General features: G+C 42.3%; 1 protein-coding gene across 1 annotated transcript; it reads left to right on the plus strand.

The window, feature by feature from the left end:
* On the plus strand, nt 1-27,309 carry LOC309578518 (organic cation/carnitine transporter 2-like; the record flags this gene model as incomplete). Its single annotated transcript, XM_082291224.1, has 10 exons — nt 1-393; nt 8,890-8,993; nt 11,544-11,698; nt 13,050-13,221; nt 14,188-14,314; nt 17,847-17,947; nt 20,757-20,971; nt 22,234-22,416; nt 22,869-23,004; nt 23,572-27,309. 10 exons carry the CDS (start codon nt 1-3, stop codon nt 23,657-23,659), a joined length of 1,674 nt encoding a protein of 557 aa, XP_082147350.1. The 3' UTR covers nt 23,660-27,309.
* Between the last annotated feature and the right edge of the window lie 680 nt (nt 27,310-27,989).

Here is a 27,989-nt window from a genome sequence, read left to right on the forward strand (position 1 = left end):
ATGCGCGACTACGACGCGGCCACCGCCTTCCTGGGTGAGTGGGGCCGCTTCCAGCGCCTCATCTTCTTTCTACTCAGCGCCAGCATCATTCCCAATGGCTTCAACGGCCTCTCCATCGTGTTCCTGGCCGGCACCCCCGAGCACCGGTGCGTCGTGCCCCGCGGGGCCAACCTGAGCGGCGAGTGGCGCAACGCCAGCATCCCGCTGGAGCTGCGGGGCGGGCAGGAGGCGCCGAGCCGCTGCCGCCGCTACCGCCTGGCCGCGCTCGCCAACTTCTCGGCGCTGGGGCTGCGACCCGGCTCCGACGTAGAGCTGGAGGCAGTGGAGCAGGAGCCGTGCCTGGACGGCTGGGAGTACAGCCGCGATGTCTATCGCTCCACCATCGTCACCGAGGTGCGCGGCCGCGGGAGCGGGAGGGGACTCTTGGGCAGCCCCGGGGTGCCGTGGAGAACCGTGGGGTTATCGCAGCGCCGGTGCAGCTCCGCCGCGTTCTGGGGTTTCTGCCGGCACACTGATCTGCTGTGAAACCTGCCATGCGGAGTTTATTTTGAGGTCTTTTGTTCGCTTTCGTTTGCATAAAAACGAGGAAGGAAATTTTTATAGTGAGGGTGGTGAGACCCTGGATTGCCCAGGGAGGTTGTGGATCCCCAGTGTTCAAGGCCAGCTTGGATAAGGCCTTGAGCAACCTGGTCTAGTGGGAGGTATCCCTGTCCATGGCAGGGACTAGATGGTCTTTAAGGTCCATTCTAATCCGTTAACATTCTTTGTTTCTATAATGAGCTTCGAAGTGCAGCCTGTTTCCTTACCCAGCGAGACTGGTCACCGTGTGTAACTGCTTATTGATTCATCAGGTATCTGTGCAACGGGCTGGAGCAGGGTCAGCACTGGGTTCCGCTTGCTTGATGTGACAGAGATGTCTCTTTGAACTGTGGAGATCAACAGCATTCGTGTTCTTCCTTTAAAAAAATAAAGGTGGTAGAACTCATAGAATCACAGAGTGGTTTGGGTTGGAAGGGGCCTTAAGAAACATCTAGTTCCAACCCCCTGGCCATGGGCAGGAACACCTTCCACTAGACCAGGTCGTTGCAAGCCCTGTCCAACACTGCCTTGAACACTTCCAGGGGTGGGGCATTCATAGTTTCTCTGGGCAGTCTGTGCCAATGTGTCACCACTCTCAGAGTTGAGAGTCATCCTGAGTTGTGCAAAATGCACAGGTTGGGGAGTCCTGGTTTGATGCTTTATTCAAAGGGCCCTGAACTTTGCCGTGTGCCCACAGTGCCTCTGCTTTGGTCTCTGTGCTGGGACAGGTCGTGTTTTTGTCTGTGCAGATACACCCCTTGAGTGTCAAGTCTGGGGTGTGGGCAGCCAACCAAAGGTGAAGCTGTGCTGATTGTCACTCTGTTTTCAGATGAAAGCTGTCCAGGCCCACAGCTGCAGGTTGACTTAAGGAGCAAGGAAATGGATTTTGAGGAGTACTTTTGAGGAATACTTGAATTTCAATACAAGTATAAGCCTTTTTCAGAAGGCTTACGAAGTTTGTACACTCCCATTGCCTGGACATAAGTTTTATGGAGCTGGAGCTCCATAAAAAATCTGCCATTTTTTCTTGCTTTGCAAATTGGATTGTGATCAGTGTTTGGATAGTGATGGGTGTGAGTACTAAGTGATCATAAGCTGATCTGGGCACAGAGGACTACGGGTGACTGGGGAACACAGAAGAGGAGCAATGGCAGCACAGGGAGGATTGGAAATGGGGACATTGGAGTTGTTGGAAACTCAGTCAAGGGTTTGAGCGATTCTGACAAGTGGCGCAAGGCATTGCCTCATCTGTTTCTAATGAACTGCTGTCTTCCTCGAGAGGAAAGCTGCTCAGAATTTCTAGTCTGCAGTCCTTGCTAAAATGCACTGTTGTGAAAGGCTGAGTGCTCTCAGGGCAGCGTAAGGCAGTTGGCATCTTCTCAGGCAGGCCTGTTCACAGGCGGACACACGGGTGTTGTTTTGAGTGTTGTGCTATGATGGTTATCCTGGCTTAGATGTGGTGCTTTGTTTTTGGAGCTTCACTCAGCTTTGGCTTGATATAAATTAAAATGTCTTGAGCTATTGGGGTATCATCCAGGAGTTTTACAATCTAAGAATAGGGAGCTGCTGGCATAGTGCTGAGACTCCCCCAGCCCTGGCCCGTTGTCTGTGTGACTTGGCAGATGTCCCGTGTCCGTGGGAGACAATGTTTGTCTGCCCAGGCATCGTGCACTGAGGCAGTATTTTTTTCTCCTTTAATATCAGTGCTTCTGAGGGAGTTTTGCAAGAGCTATGGCCTTTCACACACTTACAGGTTTTCAGTGTCAAACTTGTTTAATTTCTTTGCTTGGTGGTGCTGCTTTTATGATTAACTAATCTTGTGTTTAGTTGCATATCTCTGACTTGTTGAATAATCATGAGGACCTTTGTCCCAGATTTCTATAGCTGACGCTGGGAGGGGGAAGGGGGATTTTTTTTTAAAAGAGAGTTTTTTGCTGAATCTCTCATGAATTTAGAGAAACCTTGTTTATGGTTCTGCTTTTCAGGGGAGACTTAAAACATTCAGTTCTTTCTCACTTGAAGAGAGACTTTCTTTTCTAACAGACTAACAACAGAAGGTTGTTATTAGCCAGTCTGCAGTATTTAACCAGCTCCAGTGTAACAAAATCCCATTCTATCTTTTACTCTTTGAAATGCTGTAGCTCAGGGGACAAGAAGGGCTTTATTTTGGCTCAAGAAGCCAACTGTGTAATTCTAATTCCTCCACAAGTCCTGTAAAAATGAATGTAGGAGTAGTAAAAGTTCATACATGGTAGTAAAAGGATTAAACCAGGAGTAATTAAGGGAAAAGGTTAACTTCTGCCAGTCCTGGCTGTTATGGGGCTATACAGAATAACCTGGAGTAGAATTGAGCAGTGGAGTTAAGGGCATGAGTGCACTAGAAATATGATATAATGGGGTGTTAGATGATACATCAGTCTGAACATTTTAGTTCACACAAGAGTAATTCTTAAACAGTGAACCATAAACAGACACTGAATTTTGGATACACTTATTCATCCTCAGCTTCTAAAAAAGTTGTTATATTGGTCATCAGTTTGAAATCAGTGCAGGTGGTATATGCCAGATTTGCATGGTTTGTTTCTGTTTTGCTATTGGCAAACTTTAGGGACTGTTAGCTTTTGCAGAGGAAGGATGCACATGGTGGGAATTGCCAGGTGTTCAGAGGCTTAGTGCAGGGCTGGTGTTCCATCCTGTGTGGGTGTTCAGGGAGAGAAAGTTCTGTGCAGAGACAAGGGCCCAGAGGTTTCCATTCTCTACACCCCAGGGATTCAAGTGCCCTGCTGTGCTGTCAGACCCCACTCCCTGGAGATGAGTGGGTTATGCCGGGGCTTCAGGAAGCAAGGGGAGACTGCAGCAGTGATATGTGGACGACACAAATGGCCTCTGTGGCACAGATGGTTAACCAGAGGTTTCAATGTTCACTCTGTTGGAAGGCAGCAAGTGAAGGAAAGTGTTGTTTCACTTTGCCAAAATAAAAACACAGGCTTATGCTAGACATTGTAATTTATAGAGTCATAGAATCATAGAATGGTTTGGGTTGGGAGGGACCTTAAAGGTTATCCAATTCCAAACCCCCTGGCATGGACAGGGACACCTTCCACTAGACCAGGCTGTTGCAGGAGTGGAGCCAGCAGCTGAATTGTAAATCAACCCTGTGTCATCCAGGTTCAGTTCTCACCCAACTCTTCATTAACATTAGCCACCTCCATTATTTATCATCTTTTAAAACAGGTGCTTCTTTGTTATTGTTGTAGGTTAATATCTGCTTATCTTTGTGGCTGAAGTTCATACTGAGAACTTCTCAGCTCTGGGAGCTGGTCAAGCTGTGGGAAGACCTTTAGGTGATTTGCAGGTACAAAAGCTTAGTATTATTAGTCTTGTCAGAAGAAGGAAAAGAAAGTCTAGTTTTCATTTAATAGGTAAATATGAATGTCTGACAGATATACAAAGGTATTTGTAAAATGCTGTGTTTTTCAAGGTGTGATTTAAAAAGCACATCATGCAGTACTGTTCAGAATTGTACAAAGTGCAGGTATTTCTGACATTGCAATATAAAATAAGATTAGTATTATTAAAGAATGATAGGCCTGCAGTTGATATTGTTAAATGGAAACAGTGCTCTTTCAGAGGCACTGTGGACAGTTAATGACAAGGTAAAATTCCCTTTATGTCACCTTTACTTTTAAATTCAAGCTCACCTCAGGCTTCTCAGTTGCTGATGGCAGTGCCCCATTTCCTTTTTCTCCAGCCATCTCAAAAATGTGATGTATGGGGAACAGTTCAGTTTCTGCGCTGGAATTGTAAAATATTTGGCAATTTCCTTCATGTTCTATGCAAGTTTTATCTCTGTAAAAAAGTAAAACAACTAGAGGGGGGAAAAACAAGCAGAATATGTGTTTTGTAGATACAGACTTCTGTTTGCTTTAGATAATAAGCTTCAATGTAACATCTAGAACTTCTAAGTATCTGGAATATACAATAACACTCATCACTCTCAAGTAAGCAGAGAATACTTGTATGGATATAAACAAAACCACATTCAGAATCAAAGGTTGTCAGTACTTGATCGTGAGACTGAGATTTTTTTGAAGAATCTGCCTCTATTTGGTGAGAGGAGCAAGTGGAAGGAGAGAATACAGGGTATTGGCCTAGCTTCAAAAAGTCTTGCTAACATGTTGATTTTTAAAAAGAAAATATTAGTACATGGAACTACCCACCTAATTTTTCAATTATGCATGTTATTCTCAGGAAGACAGGAAAAGAGTTTAAAAAAATAAAATAAAGGAATGGGAAAACAGTATCTTATAGCTGTAAAATTTTTTTCCTATAAGGCTTTTCCTTGTAGGACAGGAGTATAACCAAGTAAGGCTCTTGAAGTTTTGTATTTGTCGTAGTCCAGCTTTGTTTAGGGTTCTTGTAATGGCATTAGGGAAGGGTCTTGAGTTTGTGGGAGGGAGGAGATCCGAGGGAGTAATTTATAGAGTTTTTATTTTTCTTAGTTTTGTCACTGGGCTTGCCTTTATAGCAAAGGATTTGGAGACATGGTTCCAGGCAGCTGGCATGTAAGGGATGAAGCAGAATTTGGAAAGTGCTCTCCTAGAGAGGTGTGTAAGTGATGACTGTAAGTGCCAGGGACTGTTTCATACTCAGGCCCCAAACCTGTGCTTGAGAAGCAACTGCTTCAGTCCCTCTCCTTTTGGTCCCCCTGCCTTCTAACCCAAACTGTCCACATTCCTGGCCATGTCCATAGCCTGTCTTCTTTTCTCCATCCCCTCTTCCCAGCTGTCTTCACCAGCGACTGTCATCAGCCAGGAATCTGCTTACGGAGGTGCATAAGCACACCCCAACTCCAGTGCACAAGTGATCATTTATGCTGAGTGTGAGGCTGCTGACAGACATCACCCAAACCTGATGAATTGCCTAGGAAGTACAAAAATCACAAAATATCTCTAAGATGAGTAAGAAGACAAGTTTAAACTGCAACAGAGGATGCCCTAGAGTTATAACAAAATAGAGCAAGAATGCTCTATTCCATTGGGTACCAGTGTTGAGCAGCTCGATGCTTCACAACATCAGCAGCTGCTCTTTGAAAACAGAGCGGAAATGTTTTCCTCCCATTTGAAGCCCAGATATCTTGCCAAGGTTAACCTTATCTTGTTCACTGGGGCAAAGGCTGTTACAGCTAGCAGGCTCGTTCAAAGGATACTAAGAAGTGAAAATAGCACATGATTTTAGAGCACTGGGTCACGTTATGCTGTGTCCAAACAGCACTGCCAGCAGCAGGGTTTAATTAGTAACTACTCCTGGGACACTTGCTCTTTTCCATGCTGGTCTTCCAGCAGTAATGCTTTGGTGACTTCCTCTTGGACAATGTGCAGTTGAGGGAAGGATATGGTTGCAAAATGATTCTGGAAGGCTGATGCCATCATCACTGACAAGCAATATAATAGACCTTATAGGTGTGTCATTAATAAGTTGAAGACTTTGACATTTATTTATGCGGCAAAGGGTAATGGACCTTAAAATCCCTTTGTTCTAATTGTTGTGCTTCTGTGGAGTCTGTAAATAACTGGTATTGAACAACCAACGTAGTTCTACTTGGAAGTTTGGTGTTGAAGTTCACTTTGGTGCCCGGTTCAAGTGGTCTTAAGCATGACAGCTCCTCACCGTGCTTTAACAAAGAGGCCAGAAAAACAATCTGGTAATCATTGCCACATTTGACTGCTCGGTATAATGCAAGAAGGTTTTGGCAGAGCTGTGCTAAACGTTTTAATACCATGAACTTTTCCAAGAAAGGTCTCCAGTGATCTGAAGAAAATGTTTGTTATAGAACACAAACATGCCAGTGTCTGGAAATCCCAGTGTTCTGCAAGCCTTGTGCCAAAGTGCAGGGTGTAGGACAGATGAAAGGAGATGGTGGACTCAAAGGCACAGGGTAATCAGCTGGAAAGTAATGACCTATTTAATAATCACAGACTAATCACCAAGAAAGATTTTAGTTGAGTTACTGAGGATGTCTGACTTCAGTAGTTGATACAAAGATAACTTTTTGTGACTAGGCAAGTCTTTGTAACAGCAGGATTTGTATTTGTGGTGTTTGTTTCTCTGGTAGGTGTTATCAATACAGAGGAATATTATAACCACTGAAACCTTTGGCCTGTATAAATTATAAATTTGATAACAATCATTTGCTGGTATTTCCAAGTTGCCATGTATATTTTACTTAAGCTTCCTAGCTGGTTTAGCCTCTGTGGTCATCACAGAAAGGCTCAAACTTTCTTTAATCTATAATGAAGTACAGCTTTTGTTGAATAATACAGATTTAACTATAAATGTTAATTATAGTTCATAATCTAAATGATATTGATAACTATAGTAAGTTCAGTTCCTTAACATGAGTGGGATACATTTGTTAACACATTAGAAAGCCACAGTTCTGGAAGGAGCTTCTGTAGTGATGCTTAATCGATGGTGTTGGTGGGATGTACTGGAGCACTGCTGGAGTGCTGGTACCTGAGCTTCAGGTGCTGTGAGGCTGGAAAGGTCTGCGGAAGAAATGTTGAGGGTTATGAAATCTGATAGAATGAGAGATTTTACAGACATAAAACCACAAACAGATTTATCAATGGAGAGATTATGAAATGACCTGAATATAGTTACAAATTGGAAAAAGGTGCATTTTGACCTTAAAAATAATAATTATGATGACTTTCTTATAAGATAGTGTAAGGACTGGCAGCTAAAGTTAGACAGCTGATGAGAGTGCAGCCTGTGTGAATGGCAATATTTCATCTCTGGAACAGTTCCCAGTTTTAATTCAAAATTGGATGCTATTCCATGAAATAAGTGATGGCTCAGTTGCATTTTGACACAGGGATCTGGCAGTGGAAGGCCATTGCTGGTATTGTTCATTCTCTGCATAGTTTTAAGTGATCCTCCAGCCTTAAAACATGGACTAGGATGTAGTTGTAGCATGACTGTTAACAGGCTGAGGGCTGTGAGATTCCTGGAGCCAAAGGCTTAGTGCTGAGGAGGTGGGGCTGGCAGACAGCAAAACATCAGCATTCCCACATGCGGGACTACGGATGAGATGGGTAGGGGAGCTGGGACACACAGCAGCTGCATTTCTTATGGAGCAGATCAAAGCATTGAAGGGTGTTCCAGTACAATTTGAAAAAAATATATACTGAATTATTTGCAATTGGGAGACAAGGCGGATTAATTATTAAGGTAAGGGTAAATATTTTCATTTAAGCCTTTTTAATACAGATTAAAATGTAAAATTTTCCATTGCTAAAACATCAGAAGGGAGCCGTTTGAATAACTAAGCTCAGGAGGGTTTGGTCTCACATCAGAAACATCTGCGGCCTCCCAGTTTCTCTCCTGCAGGGCTGCAGCACCTGCCCTCTGGCAGCAGGTACTGGGAGAGTTCTGGGAACTCCTCCAGTCACAGCATAGCTGTGAAGGAGGGGATGAGGGATCCCTGCTGGGTTTTGTCCTTTCTTCTAATATTTACACACTTTTTCCCCCCAGATAACCAAAACAGAACTAAGAATAATAGTGGTTTATGTAGATGGAAAAATAACAAGAGTGCTGTTTCAAAAGCATCTGACTGAACTGGGTAGGAGCTTGAAAACTATTGAAGACTTTATATAATAAATACTTTCTTTTATTCCTCATTTTTGTTTTAATTTTTGAAATCTTTGTTTGCTTGGTGTATATTTCAATTTGTATTCCAAAGATTCTAATTGAAGTTAGTTAGATTTCCAGTGAAGAATGAGCAGTCTCCTGTCTCTCAAAACCATATTAAAATGTAATAAAGAGGCTCCTTCTTTCTATATTCTTGTTTCAATAGTTCAATTTTTCTTAAATTTGTGAATTTTTAATAGGAAACATTACTATATGCAGGGAAATCAAGTTAGGGAACTGTTTGCAAGGTCATGCATTGACAAGACAAGGGGGAATGTCTTCATACTGACAGAGGGCAGGGTTATATTGGATATTAGGAAGAAATTCTTCCCTGTGAGGGTCATGAGGACCTGGCACAGGTTGCCCAGAGAAGCTGTGGCTGCCCCATCCCTGGAAGTGTTCAAGGCCAGGTTGGACGGGGCTTGGAGTAACCTGGGATAGTGGAAGGTGTCCCTGCCCATGACAAGGGGTTGGAATGAGATGTCTGTAAGGTCCCTTCCAGCCCAAACTATTCTGTAATTCTGTTCTCACTCCTTCCAAATCCAGCTCAGTAGAGTTTAGGAGGGAGGGGAAATCCTGTTGTTAATTAAAAGACTTTCCAATTCTCTCTCCCTGCAGTGGAATCTCGTATGTGCCAACGACTGGAAGGGACCTCTGAGCACCTCCCTGTTCTTTGTGGGTGTCCTGCTGGGATCTTTCATCTCAGGACAGCTCTCAGACAAGTAAAGTATATACCCCCAGAGCTGCTGTCTCTTTGATGCTCATTTGTAGGCAGTTCTTGTATGTCAGCTTTCCTACAAGTGTGTTTCTGCAACCACTAATGTGTCTTTGTTCTGTGAATGTCTAACCTGAGTGTATACAGAGTGTGTAGAGAAATGTCCTGAACTAGAACAGAATATTACAAAGATTGTTAGTAGGTGTTATCTATATCTGTTTGTTCTTGCAACAAAATCACTCTAGAGCAAACTGCTTTTATGCCAGAAAACAGGCATAGGAGATAAGTTTTGTCTGGAAAAACTGGATCAATGACATTCTCTTCTATTTTGGACTATGTTCAGAGGGATCCCTGAGGCTTGTTTTCCTTTTTTTTAGGTCAAATTGGGATTTCTCTTTTTATAAACAGCTATAGTTTCTCTTTCTCATCATGAAATACAGCATTGAAGTCCAGTGATCTGTGTTTGTGGAAGCTCCAAAGCATAAATGCTGTTCAGCTACTCCAGAGAAACAAAACTTTCTTGTTTATAGGTACAAACATTAGAAAAGAAGGAAGGCGCTATTAGTTTTTGTGATGCCACCAGTTGGTTCTATTTTGTATAGCTCAGTTTTTCTGATTCTCTCCCTGAGATTTGCTGTGCAATGCATTGTGTGCTGTCTTCGTGATTCCCTGAGAACAGTATGTGGTCCTCTAATTTGCTGATACTTGCAGAGTTTCTGTTTCATTGAAACATAATCTCTATGCCACAAATCTTGTGGCATCATTGAAGGCCTTTCCGTAGTTTCTTTCCTATCAGGTTGGACGAATCTTGAGCTCAGAGACAGTGATCTTTAAAAATTAGCCAGGCCTCCTGTAGTTCTCTCCAAAGCTATATGCCATGATTTTTTTCCAAAGAAGTCCCTGGGCAGGCCAGTGTTTGCTCTCTCTGTGAGCCTGCCTTCTGCTTTGTTCCTCCCCTCGTGATCCTGCTCTTCAGCACTGCATGGCCAGCAGGCTGCTGCCAGCCTTCACACCCCCAGACAGTGCTCCCTTGTTTGCTTGGAAGTCCAGCAGTGTCTCCCTTTTGTCAGCTCCTCAACCATCTGTGTTAGGAAGTCATCACTGGTGAGCTCCAGAAACCTCCTGGGTTTTGTCCTTCCAGCGTGTCCTGGAGTGATTGAAGCCCTTATGATGGCCAGTGCCTTTGGACATAAGGAGGGTTCCTGTGGTGCCCTGCAGCAGGCCCTATTTGCTTCTTTCTGATCAGGTGGCTGCAGCAGACACCCGCCACCCTGCTAATCCCAACCCATGATCTCAGCTGGCTTGTCACCCATCCCCAGGCAGAGCTCCATGCCTTCCTGCTGCCCTCCCATGTGAGGGGCGATTCCCCTCCTCCCTGTGGGGAATCTCTCACCACCTTTTCCTGGTCCTACTGCTTCAGAAGGTTCAGGTACTTCCTTCCAAAGAGGTCTTTGTCTGCTACAAGGATCCCGAGTGTCTCCCATAGTGACTACCCGGCAGGTGAAGCAGGAGTTGTTCCGGTGCTGGAATCCATGAGCTTCCTACCTTCACACTCCTGGCAGTCTTCTGCATCTCCTTCCCGTAGTAGCATAGATCCTCACCAGGTGCAGGTGAGGAGGCCATCGATGCAGCTCATCCAGTTACTTGTAGCCACTGAAGGACAGCAAGCTCCTGGTCAAGAGCTCCTTCTCTCCATGAGGAGAATGCTCCAGTGAGGCTGCCTACAGTGTTCTGCTGCCTGCGGTGAGCCTGAGACATGAAGGTTGACAAAGTATTTGGGGGGTTCAAGTAACAGTCTGTTCTTCATGCATTGTGACCCACCTGATGCCCATGGCACTAGCTGTAGACCTGCAGATCAACTTGGACTTTGGAGTTGTGAAACCTGCACTCACCATGTCCTGTCCCAGCAGCGTGGGGCTGCCTGGGCCAGGACATCAGCAACCACTCCTAGAGCAGCTTGATGGGTTGAGTTTAGTTGAATTTTTTTCTCTTTGTTTTTTGGGTTTGTTTTTTTAATACTTCATCAGGAGATCTTCTAGAATCCCTTAATTTTGTTCATTTTTAAACCAAATGGAATGAAGATTGTGGCATGGGGTCACTGACTGCCAATAGCATCTTCCAAATCTGAGTTTTACCTCTCTTCCAGAAGCCTTCATTTTTTTTTCTTTTTCAACATGTTGATCTGTGTCATGGACTCTGTGCTTCTTGGAGGAGAAGCATTGGATACTCATGCACTTTAAGTAACTTGTTCCTGATGATTTGTTTCCCGGCTCATCCTATCAGTAAGAAAGGAATAGTGTTCCAGCATATACTTAAAGACAGCTTAACTAGCAGCCCTTGGAATATTACTTTCTCTTGGCCAGTGATTTTTTTAATGTGTTTAGAATAGTTGTGCTTGTGTCACATTTCCTGAACCTCCGCTTTTTGCAGACATTTTATATCTCCTTAAGTATGCACGTAAGTAATTTTATTTTTCTGTTTCTGAAGATTTCATTCATTGTTGTTTAATCATATATTTTTTCCCCTTCTCTTTCTTTTTTTAATCTGTCCATGGAAGGTTTGGCAGGAAGAATGTGCTGTTTGCAACTCTGGCAATGCAGACTGGCTTCAGTTTCATACAGGTCTTCTCTACCAGCTGGGAGATGTTTTCAGTGTTGTTTGTGCTGGTTGGCATGGGACAGATATCTAACTACGTGGCAGCATTTGTTCTTGGTATGAAAGTCCTGCTGGGCACTGCATGTGTCCTTTCATCTTGTGCTTTTCCTGCTCCTTTTCGGTATTGTCTTAGGGTTGATTTGTTTTGCCAAGCAACGCTGTTAAGAGTGTGGTCTCACCATGCGTGGATAACTTGCCTTCTCCTTGGAAACTTCCAGCTGATAGAGGTGCAATTCGAATTATTTCTGTGGTTGACCACCCTAAAAGAGGCGAAGCCCCAGAACCTGACTATTTGAAATAAAGTCCATCTTCTAGTTGGAGAGATAAGACATATGAGACATGATTTTTTGGGGTTTGGAACTAGATGATCTTTAAGGTCCCTTCCAGCCCAAACCATTCCATGAGTCTATGATTTTTCAGGGATTTCTGATGTCCATTTTGGGGCCTAAATACCTGTTTAGTTTAAAGAGAACCAAGATAGGTAGAGTAATTTTTATAAACTCTTCTTTAAACAGCCTATAGTAAAAATTTAAATGTCGTCATGACTTTTCCTTTGTATTACTTTCAAGCTACCTAAGACCTTATTTAATCATGGGAATGTGAATTACCTCATGAATCTCAGATTTTTTAAAAAATAAATGATTAGTGTTATTTTCAGTGACCTCACTGTCCAAAGTACCAAATGGTGGCAATAAATTCCTTTTGAGGCAAGGAAGGCCAGTTCAGGAGTGAAAGCAGTGCTTAGCTAACCTCACTGCGCCCAGCCTTCTGCAACTGCTGGAATCTTCTTTGATTTCTGTGGAAACAAGAAAGATTGTATTTTTTTTTCTCTGTCTTTTGATTTGCAGGTCCCAAAACATTTCAGAGGGGGGCACTGACCCCTGTTTGTGCATTTAATTCCCCTGCCAATAGCCTGGTCTTTGTGACCAACATGACTTCCATATGTCTACCCAAAGACTGTGAGGTTTTTTGGTTAAATAGTCTTTTAGAGGGTGATACAGGTTGGGAACTTACTTTAGGCACCTTTGAATTATTCTTTAAAGAAGCTGGTTACTCTTCATAAGCTAGAGAGGATTCTGGAGATCAAGCTAAGGTTAACTGATAAGAATGTCAGGTGATTTCAGCTCCTCAGGTAAAATGTGAGATTCTAAAAAGATAAAATTACAGAAATATGACCTACATACTGAGCTACAGAAATGTTATGTGGCCCAGTTCTCATTCTTTTACTCGTGTAATTACCTCCATTGATGCAGGATCACAGCATGAAGCAGCTCTGTGGTGCTTCAGCAGAGTGCTATATCCTGCAACTCTGCAGTGCATTTCAAAGCCAATTGCCCGGGGTATTTTTGTTAAGTTACTTGGTTGCTATTAAGTTAAAATGTTAATATCCCTTTGCTGTTTTGAACAGGCACAGAAATCCTTGGCAAATCAATCCGTGTGCTGTTCTGCACACTGGGTGTGTGCATATTTTACGCATTTGGTTACATGTTGCTGCCACTGTTTGCTTTCTTCATCCGAGACTGGCGGATGCTGCTGCTGGCTCTTACCCTGCCTGGGCTGCTCTGTATCCCACTCTGGTGGTGAGTATTAACTAACTTACAAGACTTGAGTCTTTAGAAGGTCCTGTCTGCATATTTTTAAGATCACTTCAAGCTAATGAAATTCAGGAATGGGTGGGTGAAGAATGGATGTTGTGTCCTTTACTCTCCCAGTCATTTAGCTGTCAGTCCATGGTGTTGTATGTGATCTGACTGGTGCCCAAAAAACCTACTCTTCATTTTCTGTAGGCTTTTGTAAAATTAAGTCTTGTACATGCAAAGAAAGCAAAAAAAGGTCAATAAAACTCATACTTCTGCACCAACTGAAATTCACAGGCTTTTAAGTATAGGTCTGATCTAAGGGCAGAAGGAAAAACCAGTTGTTCTGGGCATTGGTAAGGTGACACAGATATGACAAACTACAAAACAGTACTTGCGCAGCTGTGGGGCTTCCGTGTTTTCTTCTGTAGTTGTTAAAATACTGCTTTTGGGTGGCATGTAAAGCTGAAATAGTCCACGTGGTGGTGGTGTTCCTTCACTTACAGTAGCAGTTGTGTTTGTGCTTCCATCCGGGTTCTTACACAATCGAATGGGTGGGGAATTCCGCTCTCTGACTTGCTTTTCTGTGGCAGAATTTCCAGTTACTAATTTTATATGTGTTAGCCTCTAAGGATATGCTTCTTAACATACAGCGTGCTGCTTGTGTGTTCACATTTCTGAATTTCTTTAATTAATGTTTTCCCTTACTTTGAATGTTTGGATTGCTCTTTTTTCTGAGTTGTTGCTAATTCCTTCAGCGCTTCTGAAATCCATAAGGGCATATTAGTCTGGTCTTGTTCCATTCACTAGTCTGCTCTTGTAAATCTGATTTCTGTTGTCACTGCACTAATTCCTGCAAGATGTGGCATGTTTGGAGATCTTCCTGCCTGCCTGGAACAATGTCTATTGGTGCCTTCAGCAGTGCTTTCTATGGAAATGCAGGCTTGTTATCCTGAACCTTCTCTGCAGGGTCATTCCGGAATCTCCACGGTGGTTGATCTCCCAGGGGAGGTTTCAGGAGGCAGAAGACATAATCCGAAAAGCTGCAAAAACTAATGGCATTACAGCCCCAGATGTAATACTTGACCCTAGTGAGGTAAGATTTGTTTGGCAGTCCAGTTGTTTGCTGGACTTTATGTAAAGCAATTAATTCCAGACAGATGAATGGAGTTATGCCTGCACTGTGTTATGTGCTTCTCAAGTGGGTGAAAGATCATCATTTTCTGCTGAAAAGCACAATACCCTTTCCCTTCATTGAGATTTGCAAAGCCTTTTCCCATGGGAATGCCAGCATGAATTCTAACGCAAACATCTTTTTCATCCAGTTTACAGCTGCCCTTTTTCCTTTAAAACTCTATTTTTCAGGGGAGGATAATGAATTTGAGGTGCCTATTGCTTAGTGATCTAAATACTTGCACCAAACAGATTCTGTACTTACTCAGTCTGTAATATAACTCTGTATAAGTCTAACACAGGGCTAATCCTGGCCAGTGACATTGGAAATACTGTTATTCTAGTTCATACTCAATTCCAATTTCTAATCCACGTTAAGGAAAGCAAAACTTGAGCCCCTTTCAGGTGAAGTAGTGACAGGTATCTTTCCCATCTCTTTCTTCCTACATGTCCCTGTTTTCTCTGGAAATCTTCCCTTTGTCTGAGCTGTTGGGTGCCCTTATGGTGTAGAAGCAGTTCCATACACATTCAAACATGACCTCCAAAAGTCAGACAAACCGTTTGCATATTCCAGGAGAGTGGGCACCTTCCTTGACAGATGTCCAGAATCTGTCTGGGCAGTTGATGGTTGACAATTGACAGTGTCTTGTCATTTAAGTGAGAATACTTATGATATATATATATATATATAACGAGTAGAATATACTTACTTGCTTTACAATGCCTCTATCCTGGGCTAAGGGGAATGGGAAGCCATTAGGCTATAGGTGTTTGCAACTGAGATTTGAAACAGGTTCCCTTGTGTTGAAGTCAGCTGAGGTGCAGACAAAGCTGTTTGTCCAGACTTATTAGTAGATAGTAGGGCAAACATCCTGATCTTACTGGAACAGAGTGAGAATGCCAGGAAAACACACTCCTGATACCTTTTTCTCTGGATCTTCATTAGAATACACCTCTTCCTTTTTTTTCTTTTTCTTTCTCATGCTGTAGCCATGAAAACTAATCTCCAGCACTGCAGCAGGAGAACAGAAAATAAGCTCTGGCTCCAACACCTGCCTAAGGTCACTGTTCCCGGAATCTTCACTTTCGTTCTTAGAAACACTGATATGTTTGCTGTCTCTGAATGGGGTTGGTTAGTGAAGCAGCAGAAGGCAGGGGCAAGAGTAGGGATTTTGTTCCAGAGAGTGCTGGACAAGGGGAAATGCTGATGTTGCAGCAGGGTGGGATGGAGAATGTAGTGCATATTTACAGACATTAGCACCTCAGCTCTCAAAAATGTACTAACTTTCTGACGATCAAAGGAAAATGAGCTTTCTAAGGTAAAAGTTGTGCTGTGGCCAAAAGATCTGTGCAAAACTCCTTTGCATCAGTGGTGTGTTTATGCTGTTCTTGTGTCGGCTATCTGAAGAGCTGGAAAGCAGAAGGCTTACAGCCTCTTGAGGGTTTAGGAAGCATGTTTATCCTGCAGAGGTGCTCAGAAATCTGGCTGGCCCTTTGCCTTCCTGCATTTGGGATGGAGGAGCCACCCGAGCTTATGTTTGGAGAGTCCCTTAAACACCGTGCAGCTGGAGAGAGGCAACTGCAGAATTTTGATTCCAGAGATTTCAAGACAGTTGAGGTCCAGGAGGTGACAAGTCACAAACCAGCTGCGGAGCACAAATAGGGCCTGGTTGGTTGAATTATACCTTAAGAGGGGGACAGAAATGTTTGGATGATAGGTTTCATTTCGAGCCATCATTTTGGCTTCCCTGCCCTTCTCTCATAGCTTCTTGTTTGAGCCTGTCCTGGTAAAGATTATGTTGTCTGCTTATCCAGCTCTTAAAAGGCAAGGGCCCTTTTTCTCATCAACTGACTCTGAGTTTTTCTCTTCCTGGTTTTGTTTTATGGTTTGCTTGTTTCTTCCTTTTTTTTTTTTTCCTTGTTTCTTGGCAACAAATAGTGGCAGAACTGGAGGATACTTAGGAAAGATCATGTGATTTATGAGAAAGGGCTATGAGCTGTGAAGTGACTACAGTTTGTGTGATGTAAGTTTGCCTGCAGGCAGTAAAGGTAAAGGACTTTGCCTTTTGTAGAAAATGGGATTTATGAAAGCAAATACACTGAAATTTGGCATGTACCAGACTGCTATTTCATTATCCAGATCTTCAGAACCAGCTGTCACTTAGAAAAATTACTGCAGAGGTTACACAAACTCCAGATTGCTTTATCAGAGCTGATAGTTTTAATCAACGGAATTTATCCTCTTAAATCACCTTTTCCATATTTTGAAAAATCTCTCCCTTGGTCCCCCTCTTTAGGAGTCTAAATTAAAGTCCTAATTAAAAAAAAAACAAACCTTTCTTTTTTTACAGTCTTACCAAGCACAAAACTTGTTCTCATACTTCATGGATGATTACCCTTGCATTGTTTACATGGAAGTGATTTTATATTGAAGGGCTGGAAAGTTTAATGGGAAAAGAAGAAGTTTGTTGTCTTTTTGTTTATATTCTTAGAAGATGATCTCAAAAACAGACTAGATAATGATGGGCACTCTTCAGCTTGTTAGCCAGTTTGTCTCAGTTTAAATACATTACTCTTAGGTCCAGCTTGAGGAGTCATTTACTAGTTCTGCCCAGCTGCAGTTTAATCTTGTTGACTGTTGCTGTGTCTCCAATGGACATAGAGAACAGTTTATCACTTTTTTTCCTGGTGTTTGAAGACTATTCTGGGTCTTTTAAGATGTCCTTGGTCTTCTGGCCCTTAGGCTAAAGAAACCCTCTACTTTTTTTCAAAAGTCTCATCATCCTTATTACTCTCTTCCAGTATGAGTGCAGTTGATTCACCTGATTCTTAAGGTGCACTGCTCAAAACTGGACATAAGAACCCTTCCAGTAGTGACATACAAATCATGAATTAATGCTGTTGCTTTATAATTCAAGTAACAAAATGCAGTTGTTTTGTGAAGCCTCAGGCAAAGAAAATTATTGCTATAGAATCATAGAATGTGCTGAGCTGGAAGGGACCCACACAGATCATCAAGTCCAACTCCTGGCCCTGCACAAGACACCCCAAGAGTCACATCATGTGCCTGAGAGCATTGTCCAAATGCTTCCTGGGCTGTGTCAGGCTTGGTGCTGTGACCACTTTCTTGGGGAGCCTGTTCCAGTGCCCAACCACCCTCTGGGTGAAGAACCTTTTCCTGATACCCAGCCTAAACATTCCCTGACTCAGCATCACGCAGTTTCTTTGAGTCCTGTCACTGGTCACGGGAATTAAGAGTTTCAGTCTAAATTTTAAGTGACTTTAAATTAGAGAGGAGCTTCTACTTTCACAAGTAGTTGGCTCTTACATGTGTTTTGTTAGAAGTCGGGCACCTGTTTCAGCAGATCAAAATACTGAGGTATAAGTTGGTTTCATAATTATTTTTTCAGGAAGTTAAAGTTCCCGTGTTTTGTTTGTTGTTTGCTCTTTTACAGCTACAAGATGTGAATTCCCAGAAGCAGCAGACATACACCATTTTGGATCTAATGAAAACCCGAAATATCCTAACTATCACAATTATGTCGGTGCTTCTTTGGTAAGCAAGTGTGATTCAGGAGTATGTAACTTTAAATACTAAGGTATTCTGAAGAGATACGGACAAAACAGCTCAAAAATCAATGACTAGCTGGCTGAAACAACAAAATTCCGGTTACATAGGTTCTTCATTTTGGTGACAGTGTAGAAACACATCTGGATTGGTGTTCCTTTCTGAAGCAGTCAGGCTTATCCTGAAGTGAACAAGAATCCGATCCGCTGGCAATGGATGTGTGGGAATGCTGCCTGATCCTGGGCCTTGGGGAATGTTCTTCTGACGGTAACAAAGTCTTTTTAGAGGAGTGAGTCATGCCCTACCCCCAGTGAGACTACTTCTGCCCAGAGAACTTTTGCCCAGGGATCTGAACATAATGCCTGACTTAGGGGAGAATCTTTCCATTTCTTTTGTTTTGGCTCTTAAAGGGATAATGCTGCCTTTTAAGTTCTCATATGAGTTTTCCCTATATTTTCCTGCTGTCTGCTTTGTCTACTTGTCATCTTCAGCTTGGTTTTCACTAGCTGAAGCCATACTTAATGCTCGATTTGATTAAATGGTTGTTATTTTCCTTTACTAGAAATCTCAGTAAAGCTGTAAACAGAGAGGGTAACTTACAACCTGCCAGAGGCTCTACAAGTGAGGTTTAATTAGTACATGTACCTAGTGACCAAACCAAGAAGGTCCCTCAAGTGCTTTGGACCCAACTAAGTTCATATGCTGCCTTTTTTGAACAAAGTTCCTGCGCCTTAGTGAGGCAGAGCCTTGGAGTTCAGTCCACTGACCTGCCAGCACATACAAGATGATGTGGCATCTTGGGTCAGAGGATGATTTGGCTAATATTTAAGCCAGATTCTCTGGTCCATCACCAAGCACAAAGCCACAAGCACTGAGAAGGGAACCTGTGCAAAAAACAGCTCAAAAAGTAGAGTAATGTTTGTTCCTTGCAGAAATGTCAGTAAGGTGTCTATATAATGTCTTACCTCTCAAGTCCAGTCACTGACTCTCATGTTTAATCGGAAGTGAGACTACCCTACTTCTCATGTCCTTGATGTGGGGCAGTAGCTCCTGGGCACAGCCAGTTTTGTTTGTGTGGTTGTAGAAATCAAAGGTAAAACCTGTTTGAACAGCATTTTTGGTAGGATGAACCAGCTGAGAGAAACACTGACATGACAATTGTAATACATTCTATTGGATTCAGTAACCCACACTGAAGGGCTTTTTACCACATCAAAAATCAAGTTTTATGATAGGCAGGAAGAGTCAAACAGGTACTACAGTTGACTTGCACAATCTTACCTCATCTTGCAGAAAAGTATTCGGTTAGGTGGGGCAATTTTTTCGCTATTCTAATTTGCATGTCAGTGACCTGATCTCCTTTAAATTAATTTCCCAAAAAAGAAAGATATAATATCCTGTGCTTCCTCACAGCACATGGTTTTCCAACCCATGGTGGAAATATACTGATGGTATATTCTGTGTCATTAATTAAAAGTTCTCACAAAAAAGGGCTATAAAAGAGGACGATTGCAGACAGCAGTATATCACCTTTACATAGTGCTGAGTGTTTCGTTAATTTTGACTAAGTAACAGGCCATTAAACTATACCCTTTGCAGGGTTTGTACCAGGGATGAGGAAGTTTGGCTTCTTGGCACCCTGGGATGTGTAACTACCACTAAAGTTTTCCTACAAAATATATAACTATATAAAGGTTTGCCAGTGTGATAAGCTAAGGCAAACTGCTACCAAAAGGGAGTCCCAGCATTACAGTTTGTATATAAAAATAACTCCAAGGAGCACAGGGTGTGAAAAACACTGCAGAACTACTTCTGAGAAGAACAGCTTAGGGCAGGGCACCACAGCAGCAGGGAGGGGGTTACTCTCAGCTGTGTCACTTCATACCTTCCCAGGTACATTAAGCAACTTTATTTTAAGCAACTGGACCATGAAGGCTCTTCCAATATGCAGTGAGGAGGAGGAAGAGCTAATCTTTTGTCAGTAGTGCACTTGGTGCTGTGCCAGTGATTTTGCTCCAGGTTCTGTTATAAGGTAGATGCTGGAGGAGATGAAGTGCCAAGTGTTCTGTGCTTCGTGTTTGCACCTAGACATGTCCTGATCCACTGCCCATTGTTTCCTTGTTTACCACGTTATACTTGTTGGTGAAGCTTAACCTTCTCTACCCGGCATCTCGCAAGACATGACAGGGTTTGTCTCCAAGGCCAGTTGTGTATTTCCCTGGATCACATGAAAGCCAGCTCTCATCTGTCAGGAAATTAAGATGGCAGTGGTCCAGTCACCAAGCTCTGTCCTGCTGCACTGACCAGCCCAGGCACCCAGCCATGCCAATGTGATTTGGATGCTGCCCGGCCCACTTGGGGCATGGCAGAGAAAATCATGGGCTGTTTGGGCCTGCCAGGATGCCATACTCCTCTTCTCTGACTTCATATGGAAAGCTGCTGTAGGCCTCAGCAGCAGTAAAATTCAGCAGCTCAGACTTTCAGATTAAGGCTATAAACTATAGGAATGGTAACTGCTGCATTACTGCAGTGTGAATGACCATCGCTTTCCTCCCAGGGTAATGTATTTTTTTTCTTTGAAATCAAGAGCAGTCTGAAAGATCAAAAGCATCTGCATGGTTTAATTGTTAACTTGCTGTTTCTGAAGTCAGCACTTCAGCTGCTTCAGAGGTGAACAAGTCTGCCAGATGCTGAATTTGCCTTACACAGCCATTTCTGTGCTTGATGGAAATGTGGAAGAGGTTCTTGCCAACCTGAGGAAGAAGAGAGATTTGTTTGACCCTATTGTTTCTTTCAGGATGATAATATCAGTTGGCTATTTTGGACTTTCTCTTGACACACCTAACTTGCATGGAGATGTGTATGTGAACTGCTTCCTCTCAGCAGTGATTGAAGTCCCAGCCTACATCATTTCCTGGCTGCTGCTTCGCAGTCTGCCCCGACGGTACTCAATGGCTGCTGCGTTATTCTTGGGAGGCTGTGTTCTTCTCTTCATTCAGCTGGTGCCTTCACGTATGGAATCGTTAGTTGATCTCACATATGTATGATAGGTGACGTGCAGTACCGTGCACAGGGCGGATGTGGAGGAAAAGTGTCCTCAGGGAAGTAAATACAGATACTAATGTCCTATCTTTGCCCCTCTTCCTTGGTTCTCAGTGCTCTACACAAGGAACTCCCACAACATGTCATTCAGATACAGTTTGAAAGGTGGGGCATTGGCTTTGTGATCTGTTGGGATTAGAGTTGTAGTCCAGTTTTGCCTCTAAAGTAACATCTCTGTAGTCCTGGTAAGGTCCAGGTGTAAAACCAGGACTAGACTAATCAGAATTTGGTAAGTGGAAGTTACCAAGAGGCTGCCAAACTCACTTCCCAAACAGCTATTGATGACTTTAGAGCTTGTTTAAAGTGTTACATTCAATGAAGTCATTGTGGAAGCATTTTTGATAAGCAGAGATGCTTGTACTGAATTACTGTTAATAGTTAAAATAATGTGTAGCAACTGAAAAGGAGGGCCAAGTAACATTTATTGGATCTCAAACTGTATGTATCTTTAGTCCAGTTAGATTAATAGGGCTGTGGAGTCATTACTGATAATAATGTTGAATATAAGGGGAGGTGTTGTTGCCTAGGACTCATTTACAAATCAAAGAATATACAAAGGAGAACTTGCAAGAGCTACCTTGTTTATTTTATACAGGTAGTATGTGTGCTGCATTCTCAGGTTTGGTTTTCTTTCCCCTGTTCTTCGAGTCAATTGGACACTGATATGATCTGTTTTGATTTTCAAATCTTAACTGTCCCAGTTAGTCAACCCAAATTCCTATAATTAAATTACTATTGCTAAGAATTTTAATGAAACTAAGAATGTAGCTAAGAATGTTAATGAAAAAACAGGTTTTTAGGAAACCTAAAATAAAATTATTTGTTTCAAATGTTTTACTTCATTCACTTTATTTAAAAGGGATATACGGCTTTTTTTGCAACAGCAGAGGTCTGACCCCTGAAACCTGAGAGGATCTCAGCAGTTCTGGCTCTGTTCTTCTTATTTTTTACTTGGCAGGAAGCCCCATTCTCAAGAGAAAATGGAAATGTTGACTTCTAGTTATTTAAAAAATAAAAAATTAAAAAAGAACATTGCTTATGTTTGTGGATATGTACAGGGAAAAAAGACACCAGATACTGCAGTTAATTAGGCAGGAGTTACACAAACACAAAGGAATTAAGGAATACCATGAATTGCGAGAGCTAAAGTCCTTACTGTGTTTGGAATTCAGATATTCGTGCGCTGTCTATTCTACTGGTGATGTTGGGGAAGTTTGGAATCACATCTGCCTTCTCAATGGTTTATGTTTACACGGCTGAGCTCTACCCAACAGTAGTAAGAAACATGGGAGTTGGAGCAAGTTCCATGGCCTCCAGACTGGGCAGCATCCTCTCGCCTTACTTTGTTTACCTTGGTGAGTTAACTGGTCTGCTGGAGAGATGCTCTGGAGACTCAATTCTCTTGCCTCAATAAGGACACTTCTTACAGCTATTTATTTCCGCTCTCTTGAGTTCCTACAACGACATTTATAACAACATATACTTTGAATGTCAGGCTGTGATGGGGGTTGGTTGGTTTTGTTTTTACTGAAAGCACAAATCTTGCACTGGTAAAGCCCTGTACCTTGGTACAAACATTATCACGCTACCCCAGAATGGTTTGGGTTGGAAGGGACCTTAAAGATCATCTCATTCCACTCCCCTGCCATAGGCAGGGACACCTTCCACTAGACTAGGTTGCTCCATGCCCTGTCCAACCTGGTCTTGAACACTTCAGGGATGGGGCATCCACAGCTTCTCTGGGCAATTATCAGAGACTTAGAGCTGATGCTACTTTTTTTTTTCGTGTGTGTGTGTGTTTTCCTAGGTGCCTATGATCGATTCCTGCCTTATATTCTGATGGGCAGCCTGACTGTGTTGTCAGGAATTCTGACACTATTTCTGCCTGAAAGCTACGGTATGCCCCTTCCTGACACCATTGATCAAATGCTGCTGGTGAAAGGGTAAGTGCTGTCTGATCTTAACACGGCTCTGCTCTGGGGAGTGGACTCGCCTAGGTATGATCAGAGGGAGAGGCTGGTTTTGGCAGCAAAGGTAGTATTCTGTTGAACAAAAGCTTGGCTGAAGTCTTGGTCCTTCTTCCCAAGTATAAATGTTCATGTGTACATCTCTCAGCTCCAAATTTATCATTTGACTCTGATGACTTAATAGAAGTACATCTGAGGAATGCATTTTAAAAATGTGTTGCTTTATCAAGGTATAGGGACACATTGTGGGTTATAATCTATTATTTTAGGTCCTGAAAGTGTCCTAAGTGCTGGGGAAGAGCTGAACTTTTCCAGTTTAGTTCAGCTAATCTAAGAGGCACTGAGAGCGCTTGGCCTTTTGTCATGGCTCTGGTTGAAGATGACACATGAGCGTAGATGTAGTAGTATAAGACCTGTTCAACTGAAGTCAACAGGATATTAAAATTAGGAGGCTGTAATGTCAGACAGGATTCCGATTTTTTTTTTCTAAGTTCTCTGATCTGTTTTTAAAGTTATTTTCTTTTTTCTTTCTTTGACCCCCAGATTAGAATACAGGCCTCCATCTAGTAGCACAAGGGATTCCAAGGAGGAAGAAGAAAATCCGGGTATTTTTAAAAGCACAGCTTTTTGATGGAACTCCTATGTACTTCCTGGTGGACTGAAAGTTAAATGGACTTTTCTTCTGAAATTCATTCTAGAAAGGGCTAGTGGCAACACTTTGTTTTCTGTAATTTTAACCTTATTTATTAATTTAAACACTGTGTTCCCAACATTCTCTTTTTATATGAACATAAATACTTTTGTAGCCTTCAATGAGATTTTTCAGCCACAGTTGTGTTCCTGCAGTACTACCATGGAGCAAAATCTGATCAATGCTTTGTAACTTTACATGTATAGTTCAGCTGAAAGATACTTGAAAATGAGTTCAAGGGCTGGCAAGGTGCCTGGATTATTCAGTGAACCTTCCCCCGAGGTAATGCTTACATCAAGAGGTAAAAATTGCCTGAAAAAGCTGCTCATTGCTTTTGGTTCCTTGACTTCTGTTTCTGGACAGGAAACTTATTTATTATAGTGAAGGTTATGAGAATGCGCCTCTCTGTGATCTTCCTCAAATGACTTTGCATGTGCTGAATTTGTTACCAAATTGAGAAAGATGCAAAGAAAGGTTAGAGTTAATTCTCAAAATCTGATGTGTTTTTATTCAGCGTAGACTGAAAGGATTGTCTTGCTCAAAGTATTTAGCACTGAAATTTTGTTCACAAAATTCACTTGATTAGAGTGCTGGATTTCAGCTGTACCTTCTTGGTGAAGTTGTTTACATCTGACCTTGGATGTGGCCTGTTTTCAGGCTGGATTTATTCTAAATAATGCAAATGGTTTCACCTGTGTATTGAGGGAGTGGTGTTAGTTTGGGCTTCTCCCCTTTCAGTGTGTGGTAGAAGTTTTATGTGTAAATTGTTTTAATGTTTTCTGTGCAATTTGGATGACGGAAACAATTCTCCTGTCCTATGTTTTTCCCACTTGTGCATATACACACTCACACAATTAATATATTCAGTTGTAAATTTTTTGTGTTAATCATGCCACTGCATTGACCTCATCGTGGAATGTACTGAGAACAAAACTCCAAATATATTTCTGACCACTGGTTCTCGATCCTCAAGCATCAACTGTATGATTGCTGTGAGGTCTGTTGTTCCATTTAACTTGTGGAATCACTGAATTGCTTTTAAATCGTTTTTTAAAAACCCAGCAAACCCACAGATCTTGTTGACAGTCTGCCAAGATATTGTTCTTTGTGCTGTGGAGTTTGGCATTACCTGTGTTTTGTTAAATATACATTATATCTGTTCACACAGTCTCTATTTGTGCTGTGCTGGTTATAGTGTGACAGGTGTGAGCGGTGAAAGGTTTCTTTCTCATGGCGCTTGTGTTTTGTTCTGTCTTGTTAAATTAAGACAATAACAATAAACAGCCTAAACCTTTGTAGCCTAAACTCTCAGGGTCCTTACTCTACTGCAGTGGCTGGTTGGGGAAGTTTTGCATTTTCCTATGGTATTTAAATATGTAGGTAGCGTTGGCTGATTCCAGTCTTTCATTAATCAATATCCCAAATTCTGGCCTTGGTAACAGATTCCAGCAATGGGACTGATGTGTGCCTTGGACTGCTTGTCAGAGGAAGAAAGCAGAAATGCTGTATAGACTATATTGGTTTGGTTTGGTTAAATTCTTCCTACCAGTGTCTTGAGCTCTAGGGTTTGCTTCACTTTTCCTGCATTTTCTCACCTCTTTATTTAGGATTTTAATGTCTGAATGCAGCAGGAAGCTGACCGATATCACCGGGCCAGAGAATGATACTGGCAAACATAGTGTTGTCAGCTTTTCCAAGGAAAGAAATCCAAAGCTTGGGTCAGGTTGTGTCACTCCTATTTAGTAGGTTGACAAGCCCTGAGCAGGCAGGTTTAAAATGCAGCGTGTGATTTGAGGCTACTGCCAAAACTGAGAATCTGGATTTTACAAGCCTCACTGCACATCACAGAACAGCCTTGACATGAGCAAATACATGTCAGGGGAGTGCATGTAACAGCCAGTTCCCCTTGCCCAAAAATATGTCCTGATTTGTAAGGCTTACAGCCTTAACTCATTGCAAACATAAGAGTATGTTGTAAAACGTACACATATTTTCCTTTGTAAACCTTATGTCTAGGAACTGGAACATTGAGAAGCAGCATTTTTTGTGTGTGTGTAGAACAGTCTGATAACCACAGGAATCTGAGGCAAAACACATTCAGTTGCAACTTCCTTGTAATGAATTTGCCAATGTAAACAACCATGTCCCATAACTCTCTTCCTGTAAACAGCTTCAGAAAATACCCTGAAATGTAAGATACATGCTTGCCTGATACATGATTTAGTCTGGAAATTCCAGTCCTAAAGTGCAATGTCCATTTAACATCTGTTTCAGGTGTAATTTCTTACCCACTGTTTTATCAAAGTATGTGCCTTGAAAGAGAGACTTTTGCTCCTGAATATTTAAATATTTTAATGTTTACTGAAGTTCTTTGTGAGGTTTTCTGATGTTATTGTTGGTTTGTTTGGTTTTTTTTAATCTAGAAAAATCAGGGAATTTCCTGGTTGTGATTAATACTACAAAACTCAATGGCAATCACTTTGTGTCAACAAAAGGTTTTTTCCCTTGCTTATGTTTTTAAAAACATAAAGTCTGAGTCAGAAATGTAGAACATAACTGATACAGCAGACTGGGTTATTTTGTACTTACTGTTTTATCCTACTCTTTTCAAGTTCAGCTCTAAACCGAGGATCTTGTTCTAGTGGGTAGATAGAATCCAGCTAACAGGCATCTCCAAAAGAAACTGAGGAAATATTTTAATAGACAAGATATAGATAAAAGGACCTGATACAGTCATGGGCAAATTTTAGAGTGGCAGCCGTGCTGGCAACAGATATGATTTGCAGCATAGAGTGTGACGACAGATACACCTGCAGAATAGGGAGAAAGGTCAGAATTGACCTTTGGAAGAGGAGTTGTGACAAACCTGTGTGCTTATGCTGTGGAGGAGGAAGATGAAATAGACTTTGACATCTAGACTGACCTTAACCTGGGAAATCCTGCATGGTTTGGGTGCCTAAAACCTGTACCACAGCAGCAATCCATGTTATAGTTACCTAGCTAGGTAGGATTCCTGTTGCCAGAGAACAATCACAATGCAGTTATCTTCACCAAGGGAAATAGTGTATGGCCTCAAGTTGGGGACAAGGATCTCTTCCTTTCCAGATCTCAGGCTGACTCCTGTCATCACCGCAGGCATGTCAGATAATCCTGTGACTTCGGTTTCTTTGCTTGCAAGTGGAAATGCCATTAACTCAAAAGGTACCACAACTGCTTGTGATGTTTGTGTTCCACAGTCAATAATTGTTAGAATCTCTGACTCTCCTGACAGTGAATGTAATTGCTCCCATGAGCATCATTTAGTATTTCATCTTCCACAATGAGGCAACTTTGGCTGACTTCTGACATTATTTTGTGAAGAGGTGTGAACCTTTCCCCCCTTTCCAAGTGAGCATTTGGGGTGGGTGGGTACACAGGAAGGGGGTGCATTGCCTAGGGAGCTGGACTGCAATACCTGTTTCAGTATTTGTAAAATAGAACCTTACCCCTGGCAGTTGTAAATGATTTTCTAGAAGCATGGAATCTGCTCAGGACCATAAAGCCTTACTTAGAAATGTCTTTGGGAGTACCTTAAACTGGTAATGGCCACAGCCTTGTATATAGAAAGATATATAAATTTCTTCTAAGAATGTAAATATTCCTAGCTGTACCTACATTGATTCTTACCCTAGTTTTTTTATAGAGAAATGCTTGTTATTTGTAAAATTCAGAATAAAATATCTGGAATTATCTTTAAAATTACATATTCTTTCTGTTTTTTCATCTTCATGTTTAGAAATATATCCTAATATCTATTGAAAGGCTATTGGTGTGAAGTTTCATTGTTTAACAGCCAGTCTGAGATCTCTTGGACTGTCTGTACCCTGGATCCTTGTGTAAGAGGTCACTGTGTGCATCCAAATAGCAACAGTCCTGCAGTGCCCAGGAGCCCATCAGCCCAGAGCCCAGCCAGAGGTGCCAGCAAGCACTTGTGCAACTCAGATGTGCTGCCTGGGATCTGAGCAAAATGAAACAAGCCCTTTTAGGATAACCAGCAGGTCGAAAGAGGAGATTCTGCCCCTCTACTCTGCTCGTGTGACTGCACCTGCAGTGCTCTGTCCAGCTCTGGGGCCCCCAACATCAAAAGGATGTGGTGCTGCTGGAACAAGTCCAGAGGAGGCCACAGAGATGCTCTGATGGCTCTGGAGCCAGGCTGAGAGAGCTGGGGTTGTTCAGCCTGGAGAAGAGAAGACTCCAGGGAGACCTTAGAGCCCCTTCCAGTGCCTAAAGG

Source organism: Coloeus monedula, assembly GCF_965178545.1.
Source record: "Coloeus monedula genome assembly, chromosome: 15".
Taxonomy (NCBI): Eukaryota; Metazoa; Chordata; class Aves; order Passeriformes; family Corvidae; genus Coloeus; species Coloeus monedula.